At 40.8% G+C, this 26925-nt stretch overlaps 1 protein-coding gene across 1 annotated transcript in view; it reads right to left on the reverse strand.

Moving 5' to 3' along the window:
• Lmbrd1 (LMBR1 domain containing 1) overlaps positions 1-26925 on the reverse strand; it is an 88450-nt gene that overhangs the window by 56020 nt on the left and 5505 nt on the right. Inside the window, exons 3-4 of the mRNA XM_028867987.2 lie at positions 18477-18537; positions 988-1085 (exon numbers count right to left, since the gene is read on the reverse strand). Of these exons, the coding sequence (XP_028723820.1) occupies positions 988-1085; positions 18477-18537 (159 nt within the window). The remainder of the gene's footprint in view (positions 1-987; positions 1086-18476; positions 18538-26925) is intronic.

The following is a 26925-nucleotide window of genomic DNA, read 5'->3' on the forward strand; positions in this document are numbered from 1 at the left end:
GAGATCCAGGCAGGACAAGCACCAAAACTACACAGAGAAACCCTGTCTCGAAAAACAATAACAACAAGAAACAAACAAATTTAAAGAAAACTATAATCAGTATTCCGCATCTTAAGTGTCTTTGCAAGATTCTAAAATCTGGAATGGTTAGACCCTTTAGAAAAGCACCACACTGAAAGCATAATTAGATAAAATTGTCAAAATACAAAAATATTCCCCAAAATGAACAACATTCAGCATCTACAATACCCTTAATGCAACCACCAAAAGCAGTTATAAGAGTAAGCAATATTCTTTTTATTTGTTTGCTTGTATTTATGTTTTTGAGACAGGGTTTCTCCATGTAGCCCTGGCTATCCTGGAACTCATTCTGTAGACCAGGCTGGCCTCGAACTCAGAGATCTGTTTGCCTCCGTCTCCCTGTCTCTCCAGTACTGGGATTAAAGGTGTGTACCACCATGCCCAGCTAAGAATAAGTAATAGTCTTACAATTGTACATGTTTACATCCATAAAATATCAATACATAACAGCTACATAAACACCTATATGTTTTGCTACATTTGTCAACATAAGTATAGATACACAGTTATAAATCACTATGTAGCCAGACTGGCGCTCAACTTAGCAATCCTCCTGCCTCCTGTGATTACAGGAGTGCTGGGATTACAGGTGTGCACCGCCCCACCTAGCTTGTGTGTGTGATTTAAATGAATGTATCACATTTATCATGCCAGGCACTATTCTAAGCATTTTATTCAAGTTAATTTACCTAATTCTCACACCAAGTGTAAGGTAGGTACTCTCTCCTCTATTTTAAAGGCAGGGAGCCGAGTCCCAGAGAGAGTGAATGGTTTTTCCTAAGTCACCTAAGTCACCAGGCTCTAAACCAGGGCTAGAACAAAGTCAAGTGGAGTCACGTCATTGTTTTTACACTGAAGAAGTGACCTTCTGCACTGAGCCGAGCACCCCAGACTGAGCCAACTCACAGTGCATTTACTGGTGTCGTCGTCATCCTTCTCCTCGTAGTAGAAGTAGACAAAGGGGATCCAGAAGAACACACAGAAGAGTATGACGGAGTACAAAGCTGTGGGAACGGATAACAAATGGCACGATCAGACGACCAGACTGACAGCCTGTAATCCCGACTCTGTTAATACATACAGTATTCAAACAGCCTTTCCTCTTCCCATCCCATGAAATCAACAACACATTAGAATACTATATAACAACACAAGTCAACTTTCAGACAGTGTAGAACAAAACTAATGAAGTAACTGTGGAAGTCAACGTCCAAGTTATTATTACGTTTCCAGTACACAAACCTGTACACTGTCTTATTTCAATTAACTTTACACTCATTCCTGCCCAGCATGTACCAGACACTCTGGCAAGTTAAAGAACAAGCTAAAATGATACTGGAATTTCTATAGAAATAACTGCCCTATGCTAAATATAAACACAGAATTAGCACATTGGTCTTAAATAAAACAAGGTAAGGAAAAGGTAAGAATAGCAACAAATCAGTAAAACTAGATTCTGAGTGGAATTATCTCTCTGCTTTAAAATAATTAGATTTGAGATATTTTCAGATAGTAAAATATTTTCAATTCAATACAAAGCTTAAACCATGAGCAAAGATCCAGTATATTTATGAATTAAAGAAAACAATGTAAGTAACGTTGAGAGACTTTAAAACCCACAAAACTTGTTTTTAAAGCTGTATATCAGCACTTTTCTTTCGTATACATAAATTCAGGAAAAATAATAGCAGTACGGCCTCATAAACTAGTTACCATGCAGCAGCTACCACATTCCTCCATACAAGGAAACAAAGCTACCTGCTCACACACTCAGAATGATGACTGTACATGAGAAATTAGGCGAGGACAGAGAGCCCTGTGTACCCCTGTAGGAGGTGAAATGGTACAGCCATGGGAAACAGTATGATGCTTTCTCAAACACTGAAAGTTACAACTCCCATGAGCGAATGATTATACTTCTGTGTATGCATCCAAAAGAACCAAAAATGGTGTCTGATTTATTCCCACACCCACATCCCATGTTCAAAGCTTCATTATTTATAATAGCAAAAACATAGATGCAACCCAGGGTCCACTGACAGACAAATAGTGAAGTAAAATATAGCACGTATGTGAAATGACTATTACTCAAACTTAACAAACAAATTCAGGCATACACTATAAAATGAATTCTAAAACCACTGCATTCACTGAAACACACCATTCACAAAGAAAGAAGACCTATATAACTAAACCCACAGGAGACACTTAAGTAAAACCCATGAAGACAAAAAGTAGTAGGGGGGTTGTCCAAACCTCCATAACTTATGAGAAAGATGTGACTGCACACAGCTACAGAACATTTAACCACGGTTCTAATCCTGGCCACACGTGATCCTATCTGTAAAGCAATGACCTGTGACTGCTGTAAGCTGCTCTCAGGCTCATTAGCATAACAAGGTACAAACCAAATCCAACAGCTCATCCGACAGCCATGCTGTCCACTGTGGCTGCTGCCTGGGAATCTGTTTCCCAGCTTCATGCTTTATTATGAAGAACCAGCAGATCAGGAAATACACATCTTTATCCAAAAAGAAGACTTCATTTTCAAAAGTTAAAAGCAGAGGAAAATCTTAAACAGATACTCTGCAGCAGAACATACACACAGAGACCAAAAGCACATTTAAAGGCGCTCATTGTCCTGGCCATCAGGAAAAAGGAAAGGAAGCCAATGATGAACTCAAATCAATCAAGCTGAATCATCTGCAATGACTGAAAACAACGGAAAAGGTCAACTGTCCGCCGTGAGGTGAACAAGCAGACTGAGTGTACATTCACACAGAAGACACACAGCAGTAAGCAGATGTGACGCAAAAGAAGCTCACAGACCTTATGCTCAATCAAACAAGCCCCGGACACTGAGGTACACTTTCTATGACTGAGAAAGAAATTCTCCAAACTAGCCAAACTAGTCTCATGGGAAGCCAAAACACTGGCTAGGGCAGTGACTGACTGGTAGGAAAACTCAGAAAAGAAGACTCTCTGACAGTGAACACTTCTTCAAGGCAGCGAGAAACCGAAGACACCACAGAGACTCGACAGTCTACAGGCGGCAGCCCCCAAACACATTAGACACTAGTTTCCTGACAGCCCAGGCTATTTTTCCTCAGTGCTCTTCATCAAGATTTCTGCCTTTAGTCCGTAAATGCTAAACTGTAAGGGAGAACTAAATTAACATTTATTACTGAGTTATTTCTATCACCTGGTCATCCTTCTACATCTACAAAAAGAAAAGCAAAAAAGTTTCTCTACTGTTATGAAACAGAACTGTTTCCTTTAAAGATGTGCCTCAGACCTATCCTCACAGGAAGTCCTCCTTAACTCCACCAGTCAGACACTATCAATCCTGACACCTTAATAAAGAGCACTTACACTTGTGTTTTGATTAAAGACTGCCATTCACAAATTACAGTAAGCAGGTGGGCTAACAGGCCCATTAATACAAAAGATCTCATATGCACAAAAATTGACACAAATTCAACTCATGGTTTCTTTAGAAAATTTAAATCAGTTTAATGTATATATATAAACCAGCAAACCAAGCGAACACAGAGCTACTGGCAAAAACCACATAATAATCCCCCCCCCCCACACTGTTTTTCTTTAGATACACAAAAACCACCTTGTGAATGCTTTGTGTCACTAAAGGATAATACATGTAAAATAAACTTAAATAGACTAGGCTTCTGATGTATTAAAATTCAAGAGCGTTTTCCTCCTGATCACCAGTAAAAAATGGTTAATCTTTAACCCAACGCACTATGATAAAGGAAAACAGATAGTCTTTGTGGCATAGACCTGTAATCCCAGCTAACTTGGGAGGCTGAAGTACCAAGCTTATAAATTCAAGCCCCCTGCCTCCCTCCCTGTACCCCGGGGTGTAAAGCAAGTACAAGGCCACCTTAGACAACTTACTGAAAGCCTGTCTCAAAATTAAAGTAAAAAAGGATAGGGATTTAGTTCAGTGGTATGCTTGCCTGGCCTGCCAAGGTCCAGTCTCCAACACTAAGAATAATTAGTCATTACGAAACTTTTAATCTTGGAGGGTCAAAGTTTAAGGATACTATACTCTGGGAATAAGAACATTTTCAATTTTCTTTAACATTTATCCTACTGAAGAAACCCGGGGTCAAGACCGTGAGCTGCAACACCCAACACCTATCGTCTCTCAGCCTCTTATTCCCTTTCTCCTGCTTCCTGTTTGAAATTGATACACGATGGCTTAAAATAACTCCAATGCCATTTGGACTTGTTATGCTCTTAAGAGACTATGTGCTGAGCATGAAGACCAGAGAAGAAATGAACTTCGGATCCTTCTGATAGGACATACCAGCCCTGGCCAGCCTACCATTCCAGCTGGTGTGATAGCGGCTATTTCCTGGTGGTTCTGCAGAATGAGACCAAAACGACCAGGAAGGAATCATTCTTTCCTCCCTGAGAAAGTGAGTCAGTGAAAACGCTGCTTCGCTCTTTGCTGGAAGCATTCCCAAACAGCTTCGAAGCTTTAACAACCATCGCACAGTTCAGTTAAGAAAGTTGCATAATGAACTACTTGGAAACTTAACTGCTCGTAATGGACTACTTGCTAAGGGACCAGGAATGGTGGTGTAAACTGTCTTGTTCCCTTGGCACTGAGTAACCCACAGGCTATGGATGGGAGAAGCCATGCTGTGCTCTGTGGTCCGTGGCATTCTCCAAAAGAAAGATGTCTCAATTCATTGTATAAAGCTACCCGAGTCTTCATACTTAAACCTGATGAGAATAAAATAAAGAAAAATCACAGGCCTGTATCAATGCAGTTGACTGAAGAATTCTAAACCTGTATCAATGCAGTTGACTGAAGAATTCTAAATGAGAACAAATCAAACACAGCAAAGGACTTTCTAAAATGCCACTACCTTGACCCATTCTGATTTCCTAAGACATGCAAAGTTGGTCTAATAATAATGAACCTATGTAGTATGTATTATTTTTTAAAAGACTTATAAAAGCCCCTAAGTGGAATGATCCTCTTCATACAGAGAAAAGGGCTCCAGATAATATGTATTCAGTTAATAAGCTCCTTGAATATGCTTCAGCCTTCATTCCAGAGGTAGGCAGTATATACCTAAGTCAAACTGCAGAGCCCTATCTCATGAGATCAGACTGTAATAAAGAAAAGATGCAACATCTCACCTCTTGGGACACACTAGTCATTTTTATTAGGAGAACACAGGAAGTAATTAAAGTCACTCTGAGATTACATTCCAGAAAGACTCTGGCTTCTATCACGGTTCCTCTTTATCCTAGAGATCCCAGCTGCCATGCTGTACTAAGGCCTACAGAAAAGGGGTGCTGGTCAACAGGCAAGTGAGAACTGGAGGAGCTAATGCTTCCCTAGCAGAGCCTCGGGAGCACCACAGCACCAACAGACACCTCCCCTGCAGCTAGCTTTGCTGGGAGGCCCAGCGGGGATGCACCTGGATCCCTGATGCACAGAAACTGCAACATAAAGTCTATTTTTCACACTGCTAATTTTTCAGAGTCTTTGTTAAATGATAAGAGATAACTGAGACAAATTCAGAGAGAGAAAAGCACAGCCACTCGGGCATTCTCTTGTATATGCACTGAGAGTACAAGACGGAACTAAAATGGCTGGTGAGCATTAGTTTAGAACTGGTAACATTAGCTTAGAACTGGTATCGCGAACAACTGTCATTTTGTTCATGGTTTTGTTGTTTCCCTCTTTATAGTATTTATTCCACAGATCACACTACAAGGCCATTTTTAATAGGAATAATTGATAATAAGATAACCAGAAAAAAAAAAGATTAGGCAATTTCTGATGTTATTCCCAATTGTCTAGCAACTGAGGACTAGAATGTTTGCTTCAAAGCTACAGACATGAAAGAGCAGTAGGCAGAAACAAGGCAATTAACATTACAAACTGCTTACTCTAGGGGCCATGTTTCATGCAAGTCAAAGAACCACATTCCAGTTCATAAGCCTTTGTCTTCGTAACTTAGCCTCATTCTCCTTTCATCTGCAAATTAGGGATAGGATTCCAACTATAGAAAATCATATAAAATGATAAAAACAACAGTTAAGCTGTTAAGCTTCATGTTATCATGAATACCTGAAAGGCTAATTTGGGTAACAGTTTGGAGAAGTCAGTCAAGGAAGGTGGAGCAACCATGTGAGTCAATTGTAAGCCTTGCCAGATGGTAGTGATAGAGAACATGGTAAAGCGTGGTGCTCACTTCATGGACGAAGGGCAAAGGAAGTGTGTGTGTGGGGGGGCAGGATGCCAGGTACCCTAGGAGGGTACACCCCAGTGACCTTTCTCCTAAAGCCATGGTGCCTCCAACTAATGCCACCTGGAATGAGTGCCCTCAATTTCCAGCTGCTTAGCTACTATATAGACTGTTCACCATACTTATCTCTAATGTCAACAAAGGATTTACTATGACAAAACTCATACATTTTACATGTCGAAGAGAAAGAGTTGGTAAACTTAAAGAGTTGTGTGACTATTACTGCTGTCCACACTTAGAGCATTGTTATAAGGGCGGCCTGTGCCAGCCTGCAATCTGAGTCTGCCAATCTGAGACAACCACAGATCTAGAAATTTGGCTTTGGGGGATACTCCACACACATGGAATTACTCAAGATAATCTTTTTCATCTGATTTCTTCACTAAGCTCAGGAGTTGTTTGTTTTGCAAATGCTGACATAAAAAGTAGTATACCTCCAAGTCTGTACATCCATCTATGTTGCAGGTATTCAACTGTGCATTTGTAGCATTGAGAGCGGCCACAGCAGGCAAGTGACCACCTGCCAGGTGCAGATCAGTGCTGGGGTCTTGCTGACCTCTAACTTAGATTTCTGAATATACAGTCCACTTTACGGGGCATGCATTTTATTTAAGCAGTCACCAGCTTTTGGGCTTTCCGATTCACGGCTTGAGGGTACTGAAAACACCCGCAGCTTGTGGGCACTGTTTGCTTCTGTTAGGTAGATTCAAGAAGTGGAACTATGGGGTCACTTAACAGATTAACCTTTTGAGAAAATGACAGGCTGTTTTCCAAAGCAATGTACCATTTTACATTCCCATGGGCAGCATTTGAAGACTTTCTCTATACTCGACACTATATGGATTATAACCCGCTAAGGACTTAAACCGCTAGTGCCCCCAAATTCAAAATAGTATTTGATGATTAGTTAGAAACCATGAACCTAATAAGCCACCCCAGCAGAAATACCTCCAATGTGAAGTGTTGGGGATGAAGGTAGGATGACATTAAGGTAGACTGACAGACTTATCTCCTTCAGGACTCGATCATTCAGGCCCTCATGAGGAAGTTGCTTGTTTAAACCACCTGGTCAGCTGCATTTTAGTAAACAGCCTCAGCTAAGTAGCCCTCTCAGTTGAGGCATATAATTTATATTTCTCTAGTGATTAATAATGCTGGCATTTGTATGTGTTCATTAGCCATTCATTTATCTCCATTGGGTAAGAACGCCTATTCAAAAATTTTGCTCATTTCTGATTAGTTTGTGTTACTAATGATTAATAAGTTATAGTATCAATATACATTCCCTGTCATATGATTTATAACTATATTCTTCCTGTCTGGCAATTATCTTTTTCCCTTTAATGGAATTTCTCTAAGTATCCAAATTCGTGTTTAAAACTCAGGGGTTCAAGTGATCCACCTACCTCAGTCTCCCAAATGGACTAAAAATGTGGATGGACTAAAGATATACACCACCACAACCGGCCAATCATTATTTGTTTGTATCTTGTGTTTTGAGGTCAATTATTACACCTAAAGTCCAATGTATTAAAGATTTTCCCCCTAATGAATCAGACCCACGTACACTATGTCTAACCGAAGCTTGCCAGATTCTATTCTTTCATTTATACATTTAAACATTTGATACTTTTATAGGTTAGGGCATATATAATTACAGTCCTAACATTAATATATTAATAATAACTATTATTCTTACTATATTTTAGTGTACTAGCCATTTAACCACTATGAAAATCCCTTCTTCATCTCATGTAATATTCATCTTAAAGTTCATCTTGTCTGATATTAATAGACTTATTCCAACTGCTATAATTGCTGTTTGTATGGCATCTTTTCCCAATCTTTTATTTTCCTATTCTTTGTGCCCCTGAGTAGAAGCTCTCTGAGAGTAAACTCTTTAGAAGTGATTTTTAAATCCTCTAGGCCAATCAATGGCTAATGTGGATGGAGTAGTTTCCTCATTTACATTTAAAATAATTTGATAAAGATGTGTTGACATTTTCCATTTGTATCTCACCATTACTCCCGCCTTTCTCTCCCTGCCTCCCAGGCCCAGCTTCCCTCCTTTACTCTCTTAGTTTGTATTAAAGAATTGTTTTCTAGTGGAGCATCTTGATTTCTGATTTAGCTCACTGTATATTTTTAGAATGATGCTCTTGGTGGTTGCTATGGGAATTACACACATCCCTCAATTCATGATCATTTAATTCCAACGACTAGTCCCAGGGCAATATATTTGTTTAAAACAGCTATTTTCTTGTATAGTTCCAATTTTTCCTCTTTTTCTTTGCACTATTACCATTAAGTAGTTGGTCAGCCTGCCTACCTATTTATCTATCTATGAAGGACATCCAACACTGCAGTGTTATAATTGCTGTTTTATACAGTACGGCATCTTTTATAAAGATGAAAAGAGAAACTTATCTTCATATGAACTACCAGACATTTACCTTACCAATGCTTTCTGGTGACATGTGTGTGCATGCATGTGTGAATCTGACCTACAGTCTAGTGTCAATCCTTGTCACCTGAAGGGCCTCCTTCCCTATTTGTGAGGAAGACCTGCTAGCAATGAATTCTCTCAAGGTTTGCCTTAGAATGTCTACTTCGTCTTCACTTTTTGAAGGGTAATGTTAGTGCTTACAGGATTCTTAATTAGCTGGTACATTTTCTTTCAGGACTACTGAAATCTAGTGCCTTCTGCTGTCCAGTTTCACATTGGGAACTAGCTATGAATCACACAAATGCTCGCAGGAATTTCCCAGCTTTCAAGATTTTTCTCACCTTTGTGCTACATTTTCAAATGACATTTCAATGGCTCTCTATTCTTCCTATTTGAGCTGCACTGAGGCTCTTAAATGAGTGGGCCGGGTTATGGTTATAATTTCTTCTAACAGTTTTTTCCTTCTCCTTTCTCCTTTCCTTTTGGAACAGTCTGTCGTAACAGTACTTTGAAGCTCTATTGATTTCTCTTCAACCTTCCTTTTCTTTGGATCTTCAGATTAGGTCATCTGTCTTCAAGTTCACTGAGGTTTTTCTACTCCCATGTCAAACCTATCAGTGGGACCTTCCAGCAGAGGTTTCCTTTCTCTATTGTAACTCCTCAACCTCAGAATTTCTATTCGGTTCTTTTAAAAATCGTTTCTAGCTTCTTATAGAAAAATTTCCATTTGTCTCACTTTCCTCTAATGCTTTAAATTTCTTATGCTCTGAACCAGTTCACCGTGGCTGCTTTGAAGTTGGCCACCTAAATTTAACATTTAGAAATACTGTCTGATGAACTGTGTACTTCTTACCATGGAAGGTCCTCTGAACTCTTTACATCTGCACCGAAACTGACATTTGACATACTATCATTTGAGGTGTGTTTTGGGTAGCACTCACCCTGGGGTGCTGCTTTGCCTAAAAGGATGCTGTTTCTGTTTTGTTTCTTTGATCAATCACTGTCTGTGTGAAATCTGTCAACTCTAGTCCCCACTCAGGGTCTTCATTCAACTGTTTGGTTCTTGTTTCAATTCCTGTTTTGTTTTGTTCCTGTCTAAGCCTGTCTTTCTGGTGTCTGTCTTCATGTTTGAGCAATTCAATGATCAGCCAAAGACTGGAAAGTACGACTCAAAATGAGTGCCCAGCAGCTGAACGGAGCACCTTCTAGAGCTGCCTGTCTTTGTGGCCTGGCCTGCCTGGCAGATCACCAGTAATCAACCAGGGGCTCAAGAGCAGGGCAGGCAGGGGGTGGCTAATAGCCAAGGACAAAAATAAAACTCCAATACTGTCTGCAGCAATTCTTAAATTCTCCCAACTGTTATTGACATTACACTTACATCCGAGTACTTCAGTAGTGGGGTTTTACTCAATTTTAGTCCAATTTTCTATTTTTGGGGTGGGCGGGTGATCTGCTAATCTTCTTACATGACCATGGCCAAAACCCTATCCTGGACTCTCTTATGTGATAATACAAATAGTCTCTTCTTCATTTACAAGTGGAAAACTCAATGAGCTGCCCTAGGTTACACAGTTAAGAAAATATTTATTTACAAACATCTGCATCCTATTCTATAGCTATTGAGATGTAAAGCACCTTCTGGGTATGTCCAGATCATGGAGGCTCCGACCTAATTAATAGTGTAACCCGATGGTTATTTTAAATCTAAGGGACTGTCAGGAGGAGGTGAGACTTTGAGAGTGGCCCCCACTGGAGGATGCATGTCTTGAAGAGGATATGTTTAGTCATTCATCTGCACCCAAGCCAGTGGGAGGTGAGTGACTTTGCACTGCATTCCCACCATCATGATGTTCTCTGCCTGACTTCAAGCCCACAGCAATCAATTCGACCCTGGACGGAGGCCTCTCAAGCCTGAGCTTAAGACATCCTGCAAGGTTTATATATATATATATATATATTTCATCACAGCAACAAATATTGATGAAAATACTAGATACTGATGGCAATATATAAACTTCGTGGCTGAAAAGGGCATGTAGAACCCAGCACAATGGTACACACCTGTAATCCCAACACATAGGATTCTGACTCTAAATCAAGCCTGGACTATACAATGAGATCCAGGAGAAAACAGCATCACCCGAAAAAACACAGAAAGTAAATGAAGAACATGTACTGTCATCGATTTTATGGGCCGCGGACACGACGAGCAAAGTTTAACCAAGCAGTCTTCCTCAGAATTTCTCCCACAGCTACAACTGGCCAACTAGCAGTTACTGCAAGGCTCAATTAGGGGAGGATCTGCCTCTGAGCTCACTCAGTGTTGTCTAGTCTATTCCTTGTTGGCTGTGCCTGGAAGCTGCTTCATTCCCTTATTATGTGAGCCACTCTATATAAGGCAGGAGACTGCAAGGCAACATGTTTAATCAGAGCAAGCAAGAGAAGAGAGCCAGGAAGCACACACAAGCCCCACCTCAGAGGTGATACTGCACACTGTTTGCTTCATTTTCTTTGTTAAAAGCAAATTACTAGGCCCAGCACACAAGAGGAATAGGCAACAAAGGGCACAGATATGAAGAAGCAGAGAACATTATGGGCCATAGGGGTCACAACCCACAGGTTGAGAACCACTGCTATAAACAAAGTTCCTAAAACACTATCAGCTTCTCTAGCCCAACTTCCTCACCTCACCATCCTCATTGAACTGACTCTTAAGGTTCCAGGGAGAAAACAAGCTCCAGGATGTCATTATCACCGTTAAAATAGGAACAAGAGCAGTTAAACCAGACACATGAAAACAATAAGCTGTGAGGTAACTGGACAGGAGGGGAGGGAAGACATGGCAAGCGCCAAAACTCCAGACATTCTGAGTCTGCAGCTTAGATCCTTTTCAAAATCCACACCTGCTCTAAAAACAACATTGTTCACATTGGTGTCGAATTATAACTTTTATCAGTATACTTTATGTATATCATTATCCAAGGATAAAGGCTAAATGAGTGTTTAATAGGACTGTTACACCTGTACCACAAAACTTTTACCTGCAAAGTTGTTTCATTAAAGCTAGAAAGAAATTATTATGCTAAATTAATCATTTACATACAATGAAACAAAAGTTGAAAGCTTCCTGGTCTACTTTATCTTCCCTTAGTTCCATGACTCACCTACATATAAGTACATTTTGATAACTTACCCTACATATGTGTACTTTTTCATACTTCTATTTTCACTACTGACTTGCTAATAATCTAGAATTGTTTACACTATAGGAGCATCCATAGAATGCAAAGCAATTTGACCAAATTATTTAATGAATACATAGATCTTTTTGAAAGATGTGTTTCAAAACAACCCCGTGGTCACTGTTAACATGGTTAATAAACTATAGCCTATTAATATAACAGTAAAAATCAACAGAACACTGTCACTTGAACTAACCAGTGCCAAGGAGAAAGTATTTGGAGGTCACCAAGAGGAAAATGACAGATGAACAGAATAAAAAAATCATTCTATAAATTCCCATTTAGGATTTGGGCATTCCTCATTTCTACAACCTCTACAGGTGTCCAAAACCTGAAACAAACGGCTTGGAAAAAATAAAAAATAAAAATAAATAAATACACACACACACATCAAGCAAGGGAAATTCATTTAAATGAAATTCTATACAAAGGTAGGTAGTAAAACTATTGGCTTTGTCATAGTCGATTTTCAAGTATGGTTAAAGCAATCATGAGAATAAAGGGAAGAGTACAAAAAATTACAGTGAAGAAAAGGTAGAAAGATAAAGATGACAGTCAATTTGAAACACTGGAGTTAGTTAGAGAAAGACTGAGACCTGAGGGACTGGAATAGTTTGAATAAGAATGGCCCACATAGGCTTATATATCTGAACACTTAGTCACCAGTTGAAAAAAAAAAGATTAGGAGGTGTGGCCTTGTTGGAGGGGATGTATCACTAGGGTCAATTGGTCGGTCTGTCAGTCTGTCTCTCTCTCTCTCTCCCCCCAGCCCTCTGCCTGTGGATAAGGATATAAAGTCCTCAGCTACTGCTCTAGCGCCTGCCTGCATGCAGTCATACTACCCACCATGATGATCACAGATTAACCCTCTGAAACTGTAAGCAAGTCCCTAGTAAAATGCTTTCTTTTATAAGAGTTGCTTTGGTGATGGTGTCTCTTCATAGCAATAGAGCAGTGACTAAGACAGGGACAAGGAGGACTCCTTACCAGACCTAACAGAAAAATCAAGCGGAACTGAAAATGAAAGTGCCCCTAACAGCAGTCTGTTCTACTGCGAAGAAGTATGAAAACAATGAAGAAAATATGTAAACATCAAGAAGCAGGTAAAAGAATCCTTCAAGTTTCTTGGGTAAGAAACACCCCTATGTGGAACTTCTGCATTAAAGATCCTGGGACTAGAGAGCAAAGAGGCAGGGACCAGCAGGGTACCCTTCAGTCTCCATCAGGTTCCAGGAGACATCTGTGTAGACAGCCTCAGTCACCAGACGAAGTGAGTGGTAGGAACCAGTGCTGGGAGCTATCCTGTTACTGACTATCCAGCAGTCGTCAGCCTTACTTGTAGAAACTGTCTATGAAAAAAAAAAACCACACAATTCCATTAACTTAAGAGAAGATCTGTAAGAATGTGGTTTCTATACGTGAAGGTTCGCCAATGTCCCCATGGGGACTGTTTCTCCTGCAGCAGGGGCACTGGTTATCCCGACACTGGGATGTATTTGCCTTTCTGTTGTGCTTACACTGGAACTGAGGCATGATGCGGAACAACGTGGATAACCCTGGCTTTTAGAAGGGATGACAACAGTGCATCCAGACTATATTATAACCACTGTATTCTTCAGAGGGAGACAAGGGTGGAGACCTCAGTCTCCCCTGGGAAGCAGTAAAATGCCTGTTAAATACCCACCTTTGAGGATGGATCCTTCAATGCTATCCTCGCTATCCAAAATTTTAATCCCACCCCCTTTTTTAAATTTGAGAAAACAACTGAGACATAAACAATGGTTATCCAGGCTGGAGTATATTAGGCAGATTATCAGACATGGGCACGGACACTGGGGCACAGTGGTGTGTAGCTGTAGTCCTGCTCATCCACAGGCTAAGGCAGAGGAACTGGTTCGAGCCTAAAAGCTGGGCTCGGCTTAGAGAACATATATCAACCCAATAGTCCAGGAAAAATGGCTGTCAAATAATTTGCAAGCAGATTTTTTTTGTATATGTTGAAAACTCTAAGACAAGTGAAGGCAAACTAGATGTCAGTAATTCAGTGTTACTGTGTGCAGCCTCCAAATCTCTCTCCACACAGCACATGAGATGTCACATGAAGAGCCACTCACTATACCACGGTTTCTCAACCTGAGTGCTAAGTGAGAATCATGACTTTTTACTAATGGATTACCAAGCTGTCTACCACACCCTGTGGTGGTTTGAATAGGAATGGCTCCCATAGATTCATGTGTTTAAATGTTTGCTCACAGGGAGTGGCACTATTAGGAAGTATGGCCTTATTAGAGTAGGTATGGTATTATTAGCGGAAGTGTGTCACTGAGGGAGAGCTTTAAGGTCTTAGATGGTCAAGCCTGGCCAGTGTGGCAGTCTCTGCTGTTGCCAATGGTTCCAGATGTAGAACTCTCAGCTGCTTCTCCGGCACCACATCTGCCTACATGCTGCCATACTTCCCACGATGACCATAATGGACTAAAACTCTGAACTGTAAGTCAGCCCCAATTAAATGTTTTCCTTTAAAAGAGCTGCTGTGGTCATCGTGTCTCCTCACAACAACAGAATCTCTAACTAAGACATTCAGAATCTCTCTGGAATAATTCTACATTATTTAAAAGGTCCCAGATGATCTTGAAGTTGTGCTGGGGTTTTAATACTATTAATTATTCCCATGAGTTATACTCCCAGAACCACTGACTAGGAAGCACCTCGTTCCCTTAAGAGCAAACAGCCCCAGCTAAGGCTGTAACATCTACTTTGGGCATTGCCACTCACTAACATGATGACCACCAACACCACTGACATCATTTGTAACAAAAGTAATGTGGAAAAGAGGCGGTCAGGAAAATACATTAAGATCCTAAGTGTGAGAGTCTTCAATGCCTAGCAAGGTTTTTTTTTAATTTAATTTTATTTTTTTTAAAGATCTCAGTCAGCTTTATTTGCTGGTGTAGAATCAGGCAGAACTTCAGTCCATAAAACAGAATGGGTATTCAGTGAGCTGAGCAGATGCTTGACAGACCAGACAGTAATGAAAGAAAGAAAGTGAACAAAAGGTAAACTGACATGTCAGGTGACTTCCCTTGTAAGGTGGACAGGGAGACAGAACTGCAGGAAGTGACTGATGGGCTTCATTCAGCCTGCTTAGGTGAATGAGCATCGGCTCAGAGAGAGTTGTTGCATCCGTGCCCATTGATAGCAACTTGTTTGGAACATTGGACCACTGTCTCTCTCCTGCTCTTCCGTAATTCAGTTCCAAGTTAGTGATGGAGTCTTTTTACCACAGGTGACTCAGTTTTGCTCTTTGTTATTGTTGGAGGTGGTTTTTTTTTTTTGAGACAGGGTTTCTCTGTGTAGCCCTGGCTGTCCTGGAACTCACTCTGTAGACCAGGTTGGCCTCACACTGTGAGATCCACCTGCCACTGCCTCCCGAGTGCTAGATTAAAGGTGTGCACCATTACTACCTGGGTCAGTTTAGTCTGGGGTGTTGGGATCTAAGTGTTAGCAGTATTCATTAGTCCTTTGCCTCCCATGCTCAAGGCTGGGGATTCAGTGGCCAGCAACAAAAACCATTTTGTTCAGCAAACGCTTATTGAAGCAACCAAATGAGAGACACTGGTGTGAAGCTGCAGGAAACACAGAGGTGTTTGCCCCTGACCTTTTGTAAAGGTGCGTAAACCATGACCCGGTTTGTGGTCTGGACTTTTCTTGTCTGCTTAGAAAGCTCCTGAACTTCACTGGTTTCACTCTGCTGCTTCTACCCTCTTCCCTCTGTCCTGGAGCATACCTCTGCTAGGGTAAGCATACTGTGAGACGCCAGAGCTTCATGTTCCCTCCTCAAGAGCAGGAGGGGTATCCAGCAAGGTTAACAATAAAAATGTGTTGACACACCAACAGAGATGAAATTCTGAATAGCAGACTCTAACAGGGGCTATGATTAAACCATGCCTTGGACGTTTTGAATCTTAAGATCCAGAAGCAAATCTAATAGGCAATTCTACTGGACCTAACATTTCAGAAGAAACAGCTGGGCTTGGGGACAGTAACTCTATTAGAAGCTGCACAATCCTGTCATGCTCAGAGCTAGAGCCAAACTGAGTCAAGGCTAGCCACAGTCACGAGATAAGACAATCATCACCATTATCCACACTGTCATTCAAAATTGTGTTTGTAAATGACTGACTCAGCTGTCTTAACAGTGTGTGTGTGTGTGTGTGTGTGTGTGTGTGTGTGTGTGTGTGTACACACTAGGGACTGAACTCAGGATCTGGCAATCCAACAAGCAATCTGATGCAGAGCTTCAGTCACCAAGAAAATTGATTTTTCAGCACCCCCATCTTCTGCTGGGAATTCAGCCCTCAACATCTAAGGCATCCCACTCTCAGTAACAGTTGGCATTCTGGCCTGCCCCTTGGGGACCTGCCCTGTGTCCTGATATAAATCCTCTTTTAAAGAAAAACCCCTCCCTTCTTCCTCCTCTCCCCCACCCTTCTTCCCTTCCCCGCCATGAGGTGTGCACATCTCTGCTTCCCCTTTTTCCCTCCCTTTCTGTGTCTTCCTCTCCCTGTTTTCCTCTCTTCCTCTCTTCCTCTCTCTCTCTCTCCTCTCTCTCTCTCTCCCCCCCCCCCTCTCTCTATCTCTAGAATAAACCCTTTCCACATGGACGCTGTGTCTGGGGTGTAAGTGACTTTCCAATGTGCTATGCCACCCACCACTACGTCTGCATGCCCACCACGGGGCACCTCGGTCCAGCCCGCCAAGGCTTCCCAAACGCCATATCATTACAGTAACAACTTATTTCCTCTGCATTTAAAATGAGACCAGGACACTTTATCCTACAGAAGACAGATAATATCCTTGGAAAAATTCAGAAAAAATACTAAAATCCTTCTCTGCAGGTAGATGGAATCAAAGTTACAAGTCTGCCTAAAGTAATAACGTGGTTGACAAGTGTCTTGTGCTCTTGGCAGCAAAAGGTCATTGCAGCGGCCTCCAAGTTCAATGATAAGATATGGTTCCTAGAGTCAGACTTGACTAGCAACTTTGGTTATCTTGTCACATGATCTACAGAGTGGTAATTACTGTAACAGGAGGCAGACCCAGTTCCTTAAAAGAATATTTAAAGAGGTCCTTCATATCATCTCAAAACTTCACACAGAACTATTTATATTTATAGCATACACTTAATGTATTAACCAGAAGTATTAAACCATGCATTGGGGCTGCGGGTTCTTTCCTCAGCTGACTAGCAGCACACCTTCCTCCATTCCTGGGAGGGCTTTATCATTTCTTAAAAGGCACTACTATTTCTTCCTCTCTCCTGGCAGCTGCTGGGATTTTCCCCTAACCTGCACCATGTTTTCCTCTTAAACGCTTGTAAAATGTTCAAAAAGCTCTAAAACTAAAAATAAACAAGTAAATAAAAAATAGAAATAAATAAATACATTATATATAAATACTTTAAAAACCTAAACCAAAGGGATTTCATGGTTTTTCTGGAGCAGGAAAAAAGATAAAGGTTAGAGCCCAAACTGCTAAATTAAAATCAAGTAAGCCTCTTAAAAAGAAAATCATTGGCTTAGGACTAGCGAGATAGAGTTCCATGAGTGAAGGGGTGTGGCCCCAACTCCCGTCGACCTGCGTTCAATACCCAGGATTCCTATGATGGAAGGAGAGAACCCAATCCCACCAGTTCTTTTCCAACCTGACATGCACACAGTAGCGCACACACGCAAGCGCGCGCGCACACGCGCGCGCGCATACACACACACGCAAATAAGTCAATGCCGTAAAATTTTCTTAACTATTCCTTCAGTTTCCAATATAATGTCCTATTAAAATCTTATTCGACATCTTGATTTACTGATTATAAAATACGGCATCCCCTTCTGGAATATATATTTAAACCTTTTTATGAAAGCCTGACTCTGGGACTATTCAAATAAAAGAAAGCATTTAGACGGCTATTTACACCTTCTCCAGTCAAATACCAGGACAGTAGGAGGAAGGGACAGAAAGAGGCCAAACAGCCATGGCCCCTGGATTAGAGCAGTTCCACAGAGTAGCAGAGGCTCCCAGAGTGCACTCTCCTACCCTCAAGGCTTGTGAAGGAATGCTAGAAAACACAAGCATCAAACACAGAGCACAAGGGGAGGAAACGGCTAGTTTAACACAACACAGGCAGGAGATTTGAAGTAACTTGATGAAATGACGCTGAAGAGGAGTTACAAGTGAAATTAATAAACACAGAGTAGATTTAAAATGTCTTAGAATATTAAGAACAACTGCACATTACTTATTCCTCGTGTTCAACACTATACTCTCCTAACTGATATCAAACTAAGAGTCTTCATGTCGTCTGACTCTAAATTTGATCGGCAGGCGGAAGAGAAAATGACACTGAACGGTACTTACTATAGTAGCCATACAGAACGGTGTCCTCGATCTGCACGCTGACGTTGGCATTAGCCCACTCCTAGGTTAAAAGGAAACAGTAAGTGTATTGCCTTTGACAACAATTTTGTCTAACACACAAAGTTACGATTTGGTACGCCTGAGTATCATCTCTGGGGTCTGTCATTGGCTCAAATAAAGTACAGTCTCTACAAGAAATGAGATGACAAATGAACAAATACGCGTCAATACATAAATCTGAGTCGGCAATGGAGTTGTGGGGAAAACCAGACAATCAGGAGTGATCTCCCAAAACTGTCCTAAAAGGTGACACAAGGAAGAGAGGACAGTCTTGGAAAACTGGAAAGAAGATCCAGGGAGGGAAAAGAGAGCAGAATATATAGAGGGGTTCCGGGGTAAAGAAACACCCCCCAAGCAGCTCAAGCAGACTCACCAGAGCTGTGGACAGGTACCACAGGTAAATGCAGGGAGAGGAAGGCTAACCTTGGAGGGCCCTGTGGGTCAGTGGCAGTATTTTGCATTTTGTCCTAAGAGCAACAGAGAATAGTGAGGAACTCGCGCAGAATAACAGCTCTGGTCTGTGCTGCAGGAAGAGCTGGGCATCACGGCAGTCTTCCTTACCAACTTGGCTATGTTTAGAATTGGGTCTTAGAACTCACAGACTGCTGAGGTATGTTGTGAAGGTGTTGCCAGAGAGAATTAAGGAGGGAGTGAGACACCTTGAAAGAGGGCAGCACCGTCCCATGGGCTGGGTGCCCGCCCCAGATTAAGACAGAAAGGAGGGCTTGCCTTCTCTCCGCTGCATTCGCCCACACCAGGATGTCTGTCCAAGTCCGTGACTAACCCACTGAAACGTGACTAAAACCAGCCCGTTCTCCCTTCAACTGTTTCCGACGCAAGCTCACTGCTGTGTTTCAGTTTTGGTGGCTGTGCTGAACCACTTATCAGAAACCAGAGGAGAAAAGGGTTCATTTCCCTTCATGAGTTCCAGTCCATCATAAAGCGAGTCAGGGCAGGAACTCCAGGCAGGAACTGAAGCTGAGACCATGGCGGAACAAGGCCAACCGGCTTGCTCTCATGCCTCACTCAGCTTGCTTCCTTATACACCCCAGGACTACCTACTCAGGGGTAGCACTGCCCATGAGCCCCCCCCCCCCCCCCACACACCTCAATCAATAAGAAAATGATCTCTGGACTTGCCTGCAGGGCAATCTGATGGAGGCAATTTCTCCGCTGAGGGCCCCTCTTCCCAGGTAACCCCAGTTTGTGTCAAGCTGACAAAAGCTAACCAGCCCCATCACTGACACAAATGTACCACACCTTTTAAAAAAATACCTAAAAGCTAACTGAAACTCCTTTGCAGTCATCCTTCACGGCTGTTATTTAAATTGCTAAGCTTAGAAAACATGATTCAAATTCATCATTTGCATAGACTAAAACCGGTACCCCGTGGAGACAGAACTCAGGTATAATGGAAAGTAGACATTCTAAGTCACTTGACAAGAGACAAATGGCAAGAAAAAACATTGAAGGGGATCAACAGTAAGAAATTTCTGAATTACTACACAGATGAAACACCACAATGTTACTACAATAGGAGCCTTCCGCCACTTTCCACAACTTAACACTCTGATAATAGCAAGCAGTTCAAAACTGTGGTGGAAAAACCATCTCTTAAACATTAAGAGCAAGATGAGCTATGACCTACACATTGTGAGTTAAATCCAACATAAAAATAATCTGACAAATCAAGACACGAAACAGCACATAAAGTATTCAAATAGTACTGTCCAACAAATGACTGGATGACTTCAGGAGTCTTACTGAGTTCTTTGGCAACCAAGAAGCCCAAATTGGGTCTCGTTTTCCCAGCCAGGAGCTGGGTAGGAAGTTTCGGTTTCTCCTTGGACCTTAGGAACCCAGTCTTAAGGTGTTGAGCAGTCAGAATATTCTAGCACCCCATGAACTGTTTACACCTAGTTGATACCTAGTTTATCTACTGACAAGACTATTCTGCTTGCCCTAGAGCAAGACATAATAAGAAAAACAGTCGAGCTATAGATGAACCTATATCCCAGTAAACTCCAGTCTGTACCTTTGATTTTGATTAAGGGCTCTTTACCAAAAAATATTCAGTGTAGTGTGTTTAAAAAAAAAAAAAAAAAAAGCCGGGCGGTGTGGCACACGCCTTTAATCCCAGCACTTGGGAGGCAGAGCCAGGTGGATCTCTGTGAGTTCGAGGCCAGCCTGGACTACCAAGTGAGTCCCAGGAGAGGCGCAAAGCTACACAGAGAAACCCTGTCTCGAAAAACCAAAAAAAAAAAAAAAAAAAAAAAAGCTGGAGACATCATTGTCCAGGGGAAAGATGAGAAAATGTATATCATAAATTCATAAATTCTTACCTTAAAATATCATGTAGATACTAAAAAGGAAGGCTATTTAAGAAAAAAAAATGCCATAGAGTACTTTAGAGTAAGGAAACAGAACAAGCTACAAGCAACAGCTGAAATGCACTTAACTTCTATCTTTAAAAAATGAAGGCATCCAAACACAGAGAGGCTGAAACTGTAAAGAGGTCCATTGCCTACCACTGAGCCATCTATGACAAGGAGAATGGGTTTGTCCCACTGTCCTAAGTACCCAGATGAGAACGGACACAATAGTAAGTGTCAGCTCCCCAGAGACAGGCCTCCCTGGTGACTCCTTACACATCAAAGAAGAGTAAACAGAATTTTCAATGAAGATGATCAAATCAGTGGACTAGAGGATAGCTGTATTTCTCTCTTTTTATTTGTTACACATTATACAAAGTCCCAACACATCTCCCAGACAACCCGAGCAAGAAGTGCTGTCACCACTTCAAGTTAAAGCTTGGAAATTCCACAAAATATATTGAAATTCCAATTTCAAAATATAAGTTAAGAATAGAAAGTATAAAAGTAATTCAAAGGCCAATATTCATTGAAATTTAACATCTTTTAATTTAGAGGGCTCTTCTGTCTAACCAATTTTTAAGACAATAGATCAGTCTAATTGTTATTATTTTAAAGCTACAAATATAGTGTATAAAATAGACAACAGAGCTCAAGGGCTATTAGTGTATTTGCTTTATACACTTCTCAACCTCCCGAGAAGCTGACGTGCCGTCAGGAGAGCTGACTTGAACAGCCTTCCTTCTAGCACACTTTGAGAACTGCTATGTCCTTGATATGTTTTAGAAACTCTTGTCTTCCAATGTAGAAACTAGTGGGAACTTCAGTTCCTAAAAGCCAGAGGGATGGGCAACAACCAAGAAGTCGGACTAGAGACTAACAAATTGGACTATTTTAGAAAGGTTATGGATTCCACAGATGAAAGGCACAGTTGGTATGTCCGTACATTCCCTTTGCTACTCTCCAAAAGACTTTGGAACCCCTCTGTCCCACTTGAGCTCCAACCCAAGCCTCCCCACTCTCATGTAATTACCTCACCTTGGGAAAGTGATTCTAAGTCGGGAGCGATTTCTTTCTCTCTTGACACCTGGCAATGTCCTGAGCCATCAGAAGCTGGGGGAGGGGGAGGGGAGGACGGTGCCACAGACATCTAGTGTAGGAGAATCTTCAACAATGATTACCCAGGATATAACACCAACCAACCATGGGGGAACAGTCACTTAGAGGTGGGTCTCAGAGTTTGAATCTAAAATACAGACACTGACTCAACTTATTAACAGATCTAAAACTGACCTCTATTTGTACTCAAATTTTAGGCCTATCTTCCTTCAAAGTGGCCATGCTACTTAATAAAGTAGCCTTTTGTTAGAGTAGCAATAAAACCCCACTAAGGAAAAACTCCTTCTGGTCAAGAGAATAGGGTCTGTGGCCTAGATGGAGACCTAACATTCTAGTTAGTCAGGGGACCACCCCTCCAAAGACAGTGAGCTCACTGTAAGCCATACTAAAGATATAGGCAGAATCTTGAGTTCTTGTTGGAATACTGTATTTTCCTAGTGGAGCTGACAAGGCCACAGCCGTACATTCTGTAAGTCAGCCTGCTTTTCCCAGTTAGAGTGACTGATTTCCTTCTTGTCTCTAAGCATGCTTTCCCTATCACTTTGGGTTCCCCAACACTTCTTTTAATCCCCCATCTCCATGTGTCTGCCCTCCAAGCCAGCTTTAATGGCATGGCTTTTAACCTTCAGCGCAGCAGTTTACAGCTAAAGTTTACAGCTGGTCAGACTTGGAGTTTTTCTATAATATGCTAATAAAATATCCCTGAATTTCCATTTGAGTCTATTCTTAAATTCTCTTATTAGTGAAACCAAGAACACTTAGAGGGGATCCCGATTTCCTCCATCACAATCGGACTGAGAGTTCTAGCCCCTTCCCTTCTTCAGGAAATTATACTTGCAAAGCTACCCTTTCTCATCTTAAAAAACCTTGCCTCTCTGATTCATAACATACACAACTCCAATACCTTTCACTAAAGCACACACAGAGGTGAGCACATAACCACTACAGTGTAAGCAGCAATTCCACTTCCCTATAGAGCAGCAGTTCTCAACCTTCCGAACACTGTGGCCCTTTAATACAGTTCCTCATGTTGCGGTGACCCCCAATATTAACATTACTTTTGTTGCTACTTCATAACTGTAGTTTTGCTACTGCTATGAATCATAATGTATGTATTTCTGGAGATAGAGGTTTGTGAACGGGGTCGCAACCCACAGGTTGAGAACCACTGCTATAAACCAAAGTTCCTGAAACACTATCAGCTTCTCTAGCCCAACTTCCTCACCTCACCACCCTCATTGAACTGACTCTTAAGGTTCCAGGGAGAAAACAAGCTCCAGGATGTCATTATCACCGTTAAAATAGGAACAAGAGCAGAGTTAAACCAGACACATGAAAACAATAAGCTGTGAGGTGACTGGACAGGAGGGGAGGAAAGACATGGCAAGCGCCAAAACCCCAGACATTCTGAGGCTGCAGCTTAGATCCTTTTTAAAATCCACACCTGCTGTAAAAACAACATTGTTCACATTGGTGTCGAATTATAACTTTTATCAGTATACTTTATGTATATCATTATCCAAGGATAAAGGCTAAATGAGTGTTTAATAGGACTGTTACACCTATACCACAAAACTTTTACCTGCAAAGTTGTTTCATTAAAGCTAGAAACAAATTATTATGCTAAATTCATTCATATTATCACATTTGGGAAAAAAATGTCACCAGAAACAACTCCGGCATTACTGCACACACCTGGCTTAAAATGACGAGAACCCCAGTAGGGTTGCTAGACAGAACCAGGGAAAACAGTGTGGACTCCCACCCAGGGATAAGCAGCACCCATAATTAAGCAGAGCTAGCAATCACCACAAATAATTAAACTCTGAAAGCAAACCCATGAGTTTGGAAGATTCAAAGTATATGAGGTGGGAATGGCAAAAGCTAGTGCATATAGGACATATTCATTAAGGAACAAAAATGCACACTAGGATATTGTATCTTCCAGTGTGGAAAACAACTAGGAAATTCAAAGCCAGCAGCTCACCTTTACTCAACATGACAACTTACAATGGCAGCATAACGTCTACAGAATAACCATTCCATACTTGGACTTGACTTTCACTAAGCATCAAACAGAACTCACCAAGAACTTGCAGAGAAGACTGAGTTAGGAACAACTTTCGTCCATCTTTTCAGTTTTTACTTTTGTGAGTAGCAAATATGAGGCTCCCGAGGAAAACAAAATTTCAGGAATAAAAGACAAAGTGCAGGCGTGCACTGGAGAACAAGTGTGGGGCTGGGGGTGATAAGGATGATGATGTCTATCTGTAATCCCTGTGCTCAAGAGACCCAAATGGGAGGATGGAGATCTTCTGGCCAGCCAGGGTTACACACTGAGATGATGATGATAACAATAATAATAAAATTTAAAATCAAATAAAGGTGTACCAAGAAAAAAATACTATCACATTATTTACATTATAGGAGTTATATAAATATAAGTTATATTTTGTTTTTATTTATATATATTGTTATATAAATATAAACAAATTAGAGACAATAAGATAAGGAAACCAGGATTCAAGGAAACCAGAGTTCAAGGTCACAGACGTGCTTGGCAAGTGTTCTGCCACTGAACTGCATCCCCAACCAGAAGGAAAACACTTAAACTCTTGCTCTAGGTATAATAAAATCTCCCCAATTAAACTAACACAAAGGCTAGGAAAGCAGCTCGCTGGTGAAGCACCTGCCTGCTCGTACTAAACCCTGAGTCCAATCCCTAGCACCATGTAGGACAAGTGTTAAACAGTTTCATTAAATAAAAACCTGGAGCCAGATATAGGGGTGAAAACCTGAGAGATCAGGGAAATAGGAAAAGCCACAAGCTAACCTCATCTCACCAACACCTCAGTCTCTAAAGCAACCTACTTCCTGTATACCCATGCCCATATGCCTCTCTGTTCTGCTATCTCATTTGGTCTCCTGTTCATCTACATCACTTCCTCTTCCTGCCCAGCTGTGTCACTTCCTGTTTGTCTGTACAGACCTCCAGACCTCTATGGCTAACTAGTATTAGAATTTAAGGTGTGTGCCACCACGCCTGGCTCTGTTCCCAGTTTGGCCTTGAACTCAGAGATCCAGATGATCTCTGCCTTCCAAGTGATAGGATTAAAGGCATGTGCTGCCATTGCCTGACCTCTATGTCTACTATAGTGGCTGGCTTTTTCCTCTAATCCTCAGATAAAGTTTATTGGGGGAACACAGATAAAATATCACCACTGCACCGAGAAAAGAAAAAAAAAATTAATGAATCCAGACTAAATTTTTAAAAACAAAAATAACTGCGATCCAGAAAAAGACTACTCATTTAGGCATGGGTACCAAAAATCAACAAAATAAAACAAAGTTTATATGCTCATAGAAATATTTACTTTAGAAATTCCAAGATGAAAACAGTTCCCTATAATGTATAAATAAATCTTCTAAATTAAAAACTAAAACCAATCTCAGTTCAAACAGTAATTATACAAGGGATAATTACACTGCTTATACTGTATCAGAATAGTTGTGCATATACATACACATATGCATTAATTTCCCAGATTGTAAGGAGAAAAACATCCTAGAAGTTTATAATTATCTACTTCCTGGATTTTACTATACTACTTAAAAATAAAAACACTCCCACATTCTTACAATGTCAGAATCATTTATCTAAGAAACACAGCTGTGTACCCAAACCCAACCACAAGAAATTAGACACTTTCATGTAATTTAATAATAAAACGACATCAGAGAAAATGACTTCATAATGCTCAGATAAATTAATTACCTGTACCCAAAATTATTAAGGGTATTTACTTCTTGACAAACAATTAAAAAAACCCAGAAAATCTAATGAAACCATTGAAAATAATATGTCTAAAATGTCTCAGTGCAAAACACAAAATGTAAATTAAATGAAAATAAATGAAGACAGTAAGAGACTATTTTCTAAACTACTGAGAAGTATATTTCTTAAAAGGGCATTTTCCCCCATAAAAACAAAATTAATGAAGAAGACCTTTGGGGGCTTCAAATTCTTTTATATTATCAGGCTGAACCTCTGTCTTGTCTTGCTTTTTTACCCATAAAGCCACATATAATCTACTACCTCACAGGGTTGCTTGGGAGGTCAAAGGAAGGCAATGTATGTAAACACTTAATAGATAGACACAATGCAGCAGATGCCAACATCCTCTTCACAAAACTACTTTTGGCATGCACTAAGACTTTATTAATACTAACTGGGAGTCTGCCTTACAGGAGAAAAAGGAATTTTAGTCTCTGCAACAGTCAGAATACCTCCAAACATAGCCACAAAAATGTTATCAATTATTGAAGTCATTTAGACCAAAATCAGAGTTATTAAAGCATTACGAATTACTGAAATTCAAAATTACTGCTTTATTCAAGTACCATGCGCCAAACACTGACATACAGTACCCACTTCACAGAGGCTTAATTCAGCTAGTAAGAAACAAAAGAAATTTGCATAACTGAAAAAGAACTTCCTCTCATTCATGCGCTTCCTTTTTAAAATGAGGAACCAAAAGTAGAGAAAAGTTAGTTAAGTAACTTGGTCAGATTTCCTCAGCTAAGTCTAGCAGCCAGCACAGCAAACTATTCTCTGTCCTGTAAGATTCTGGGAAGCAAATGCTGGTCTACCACTACTGAAAGACCTCCTAAATCATTACTTCATGGCATTAATGTCAATAAAATCAAATATGCTGCAAAGGAATTATAAGAAGCACTAAAATAAAACCAACTGTAATGAAATATTTTCACATAAAAAAAACTTATTTCCGATGCTGAGTGGGTTGTTGAACTGATGATTCTCATAGAAGGTGGTTGTGTGCCTCTAGTCTACCACTTTTGTGTTCTCGTCCTCGACGATTCATTTCTATACTTATCTA

This window comes from Peromyscus leucopus, chromosome 16_21 (assembly GCF_004664715.2).
Source record: "Peromyscus leucopus breed LL Stock chromosome 16_21, UCI_PerLeu_2.1, whole genome shotgun sequence".
Classification (NCBI taxonomy): Eukaryota; Metazoa; Chordata; class Mammalia; order Rodentia; family Cricetidae; genus Peromyscus; species Peromyscus leucopus.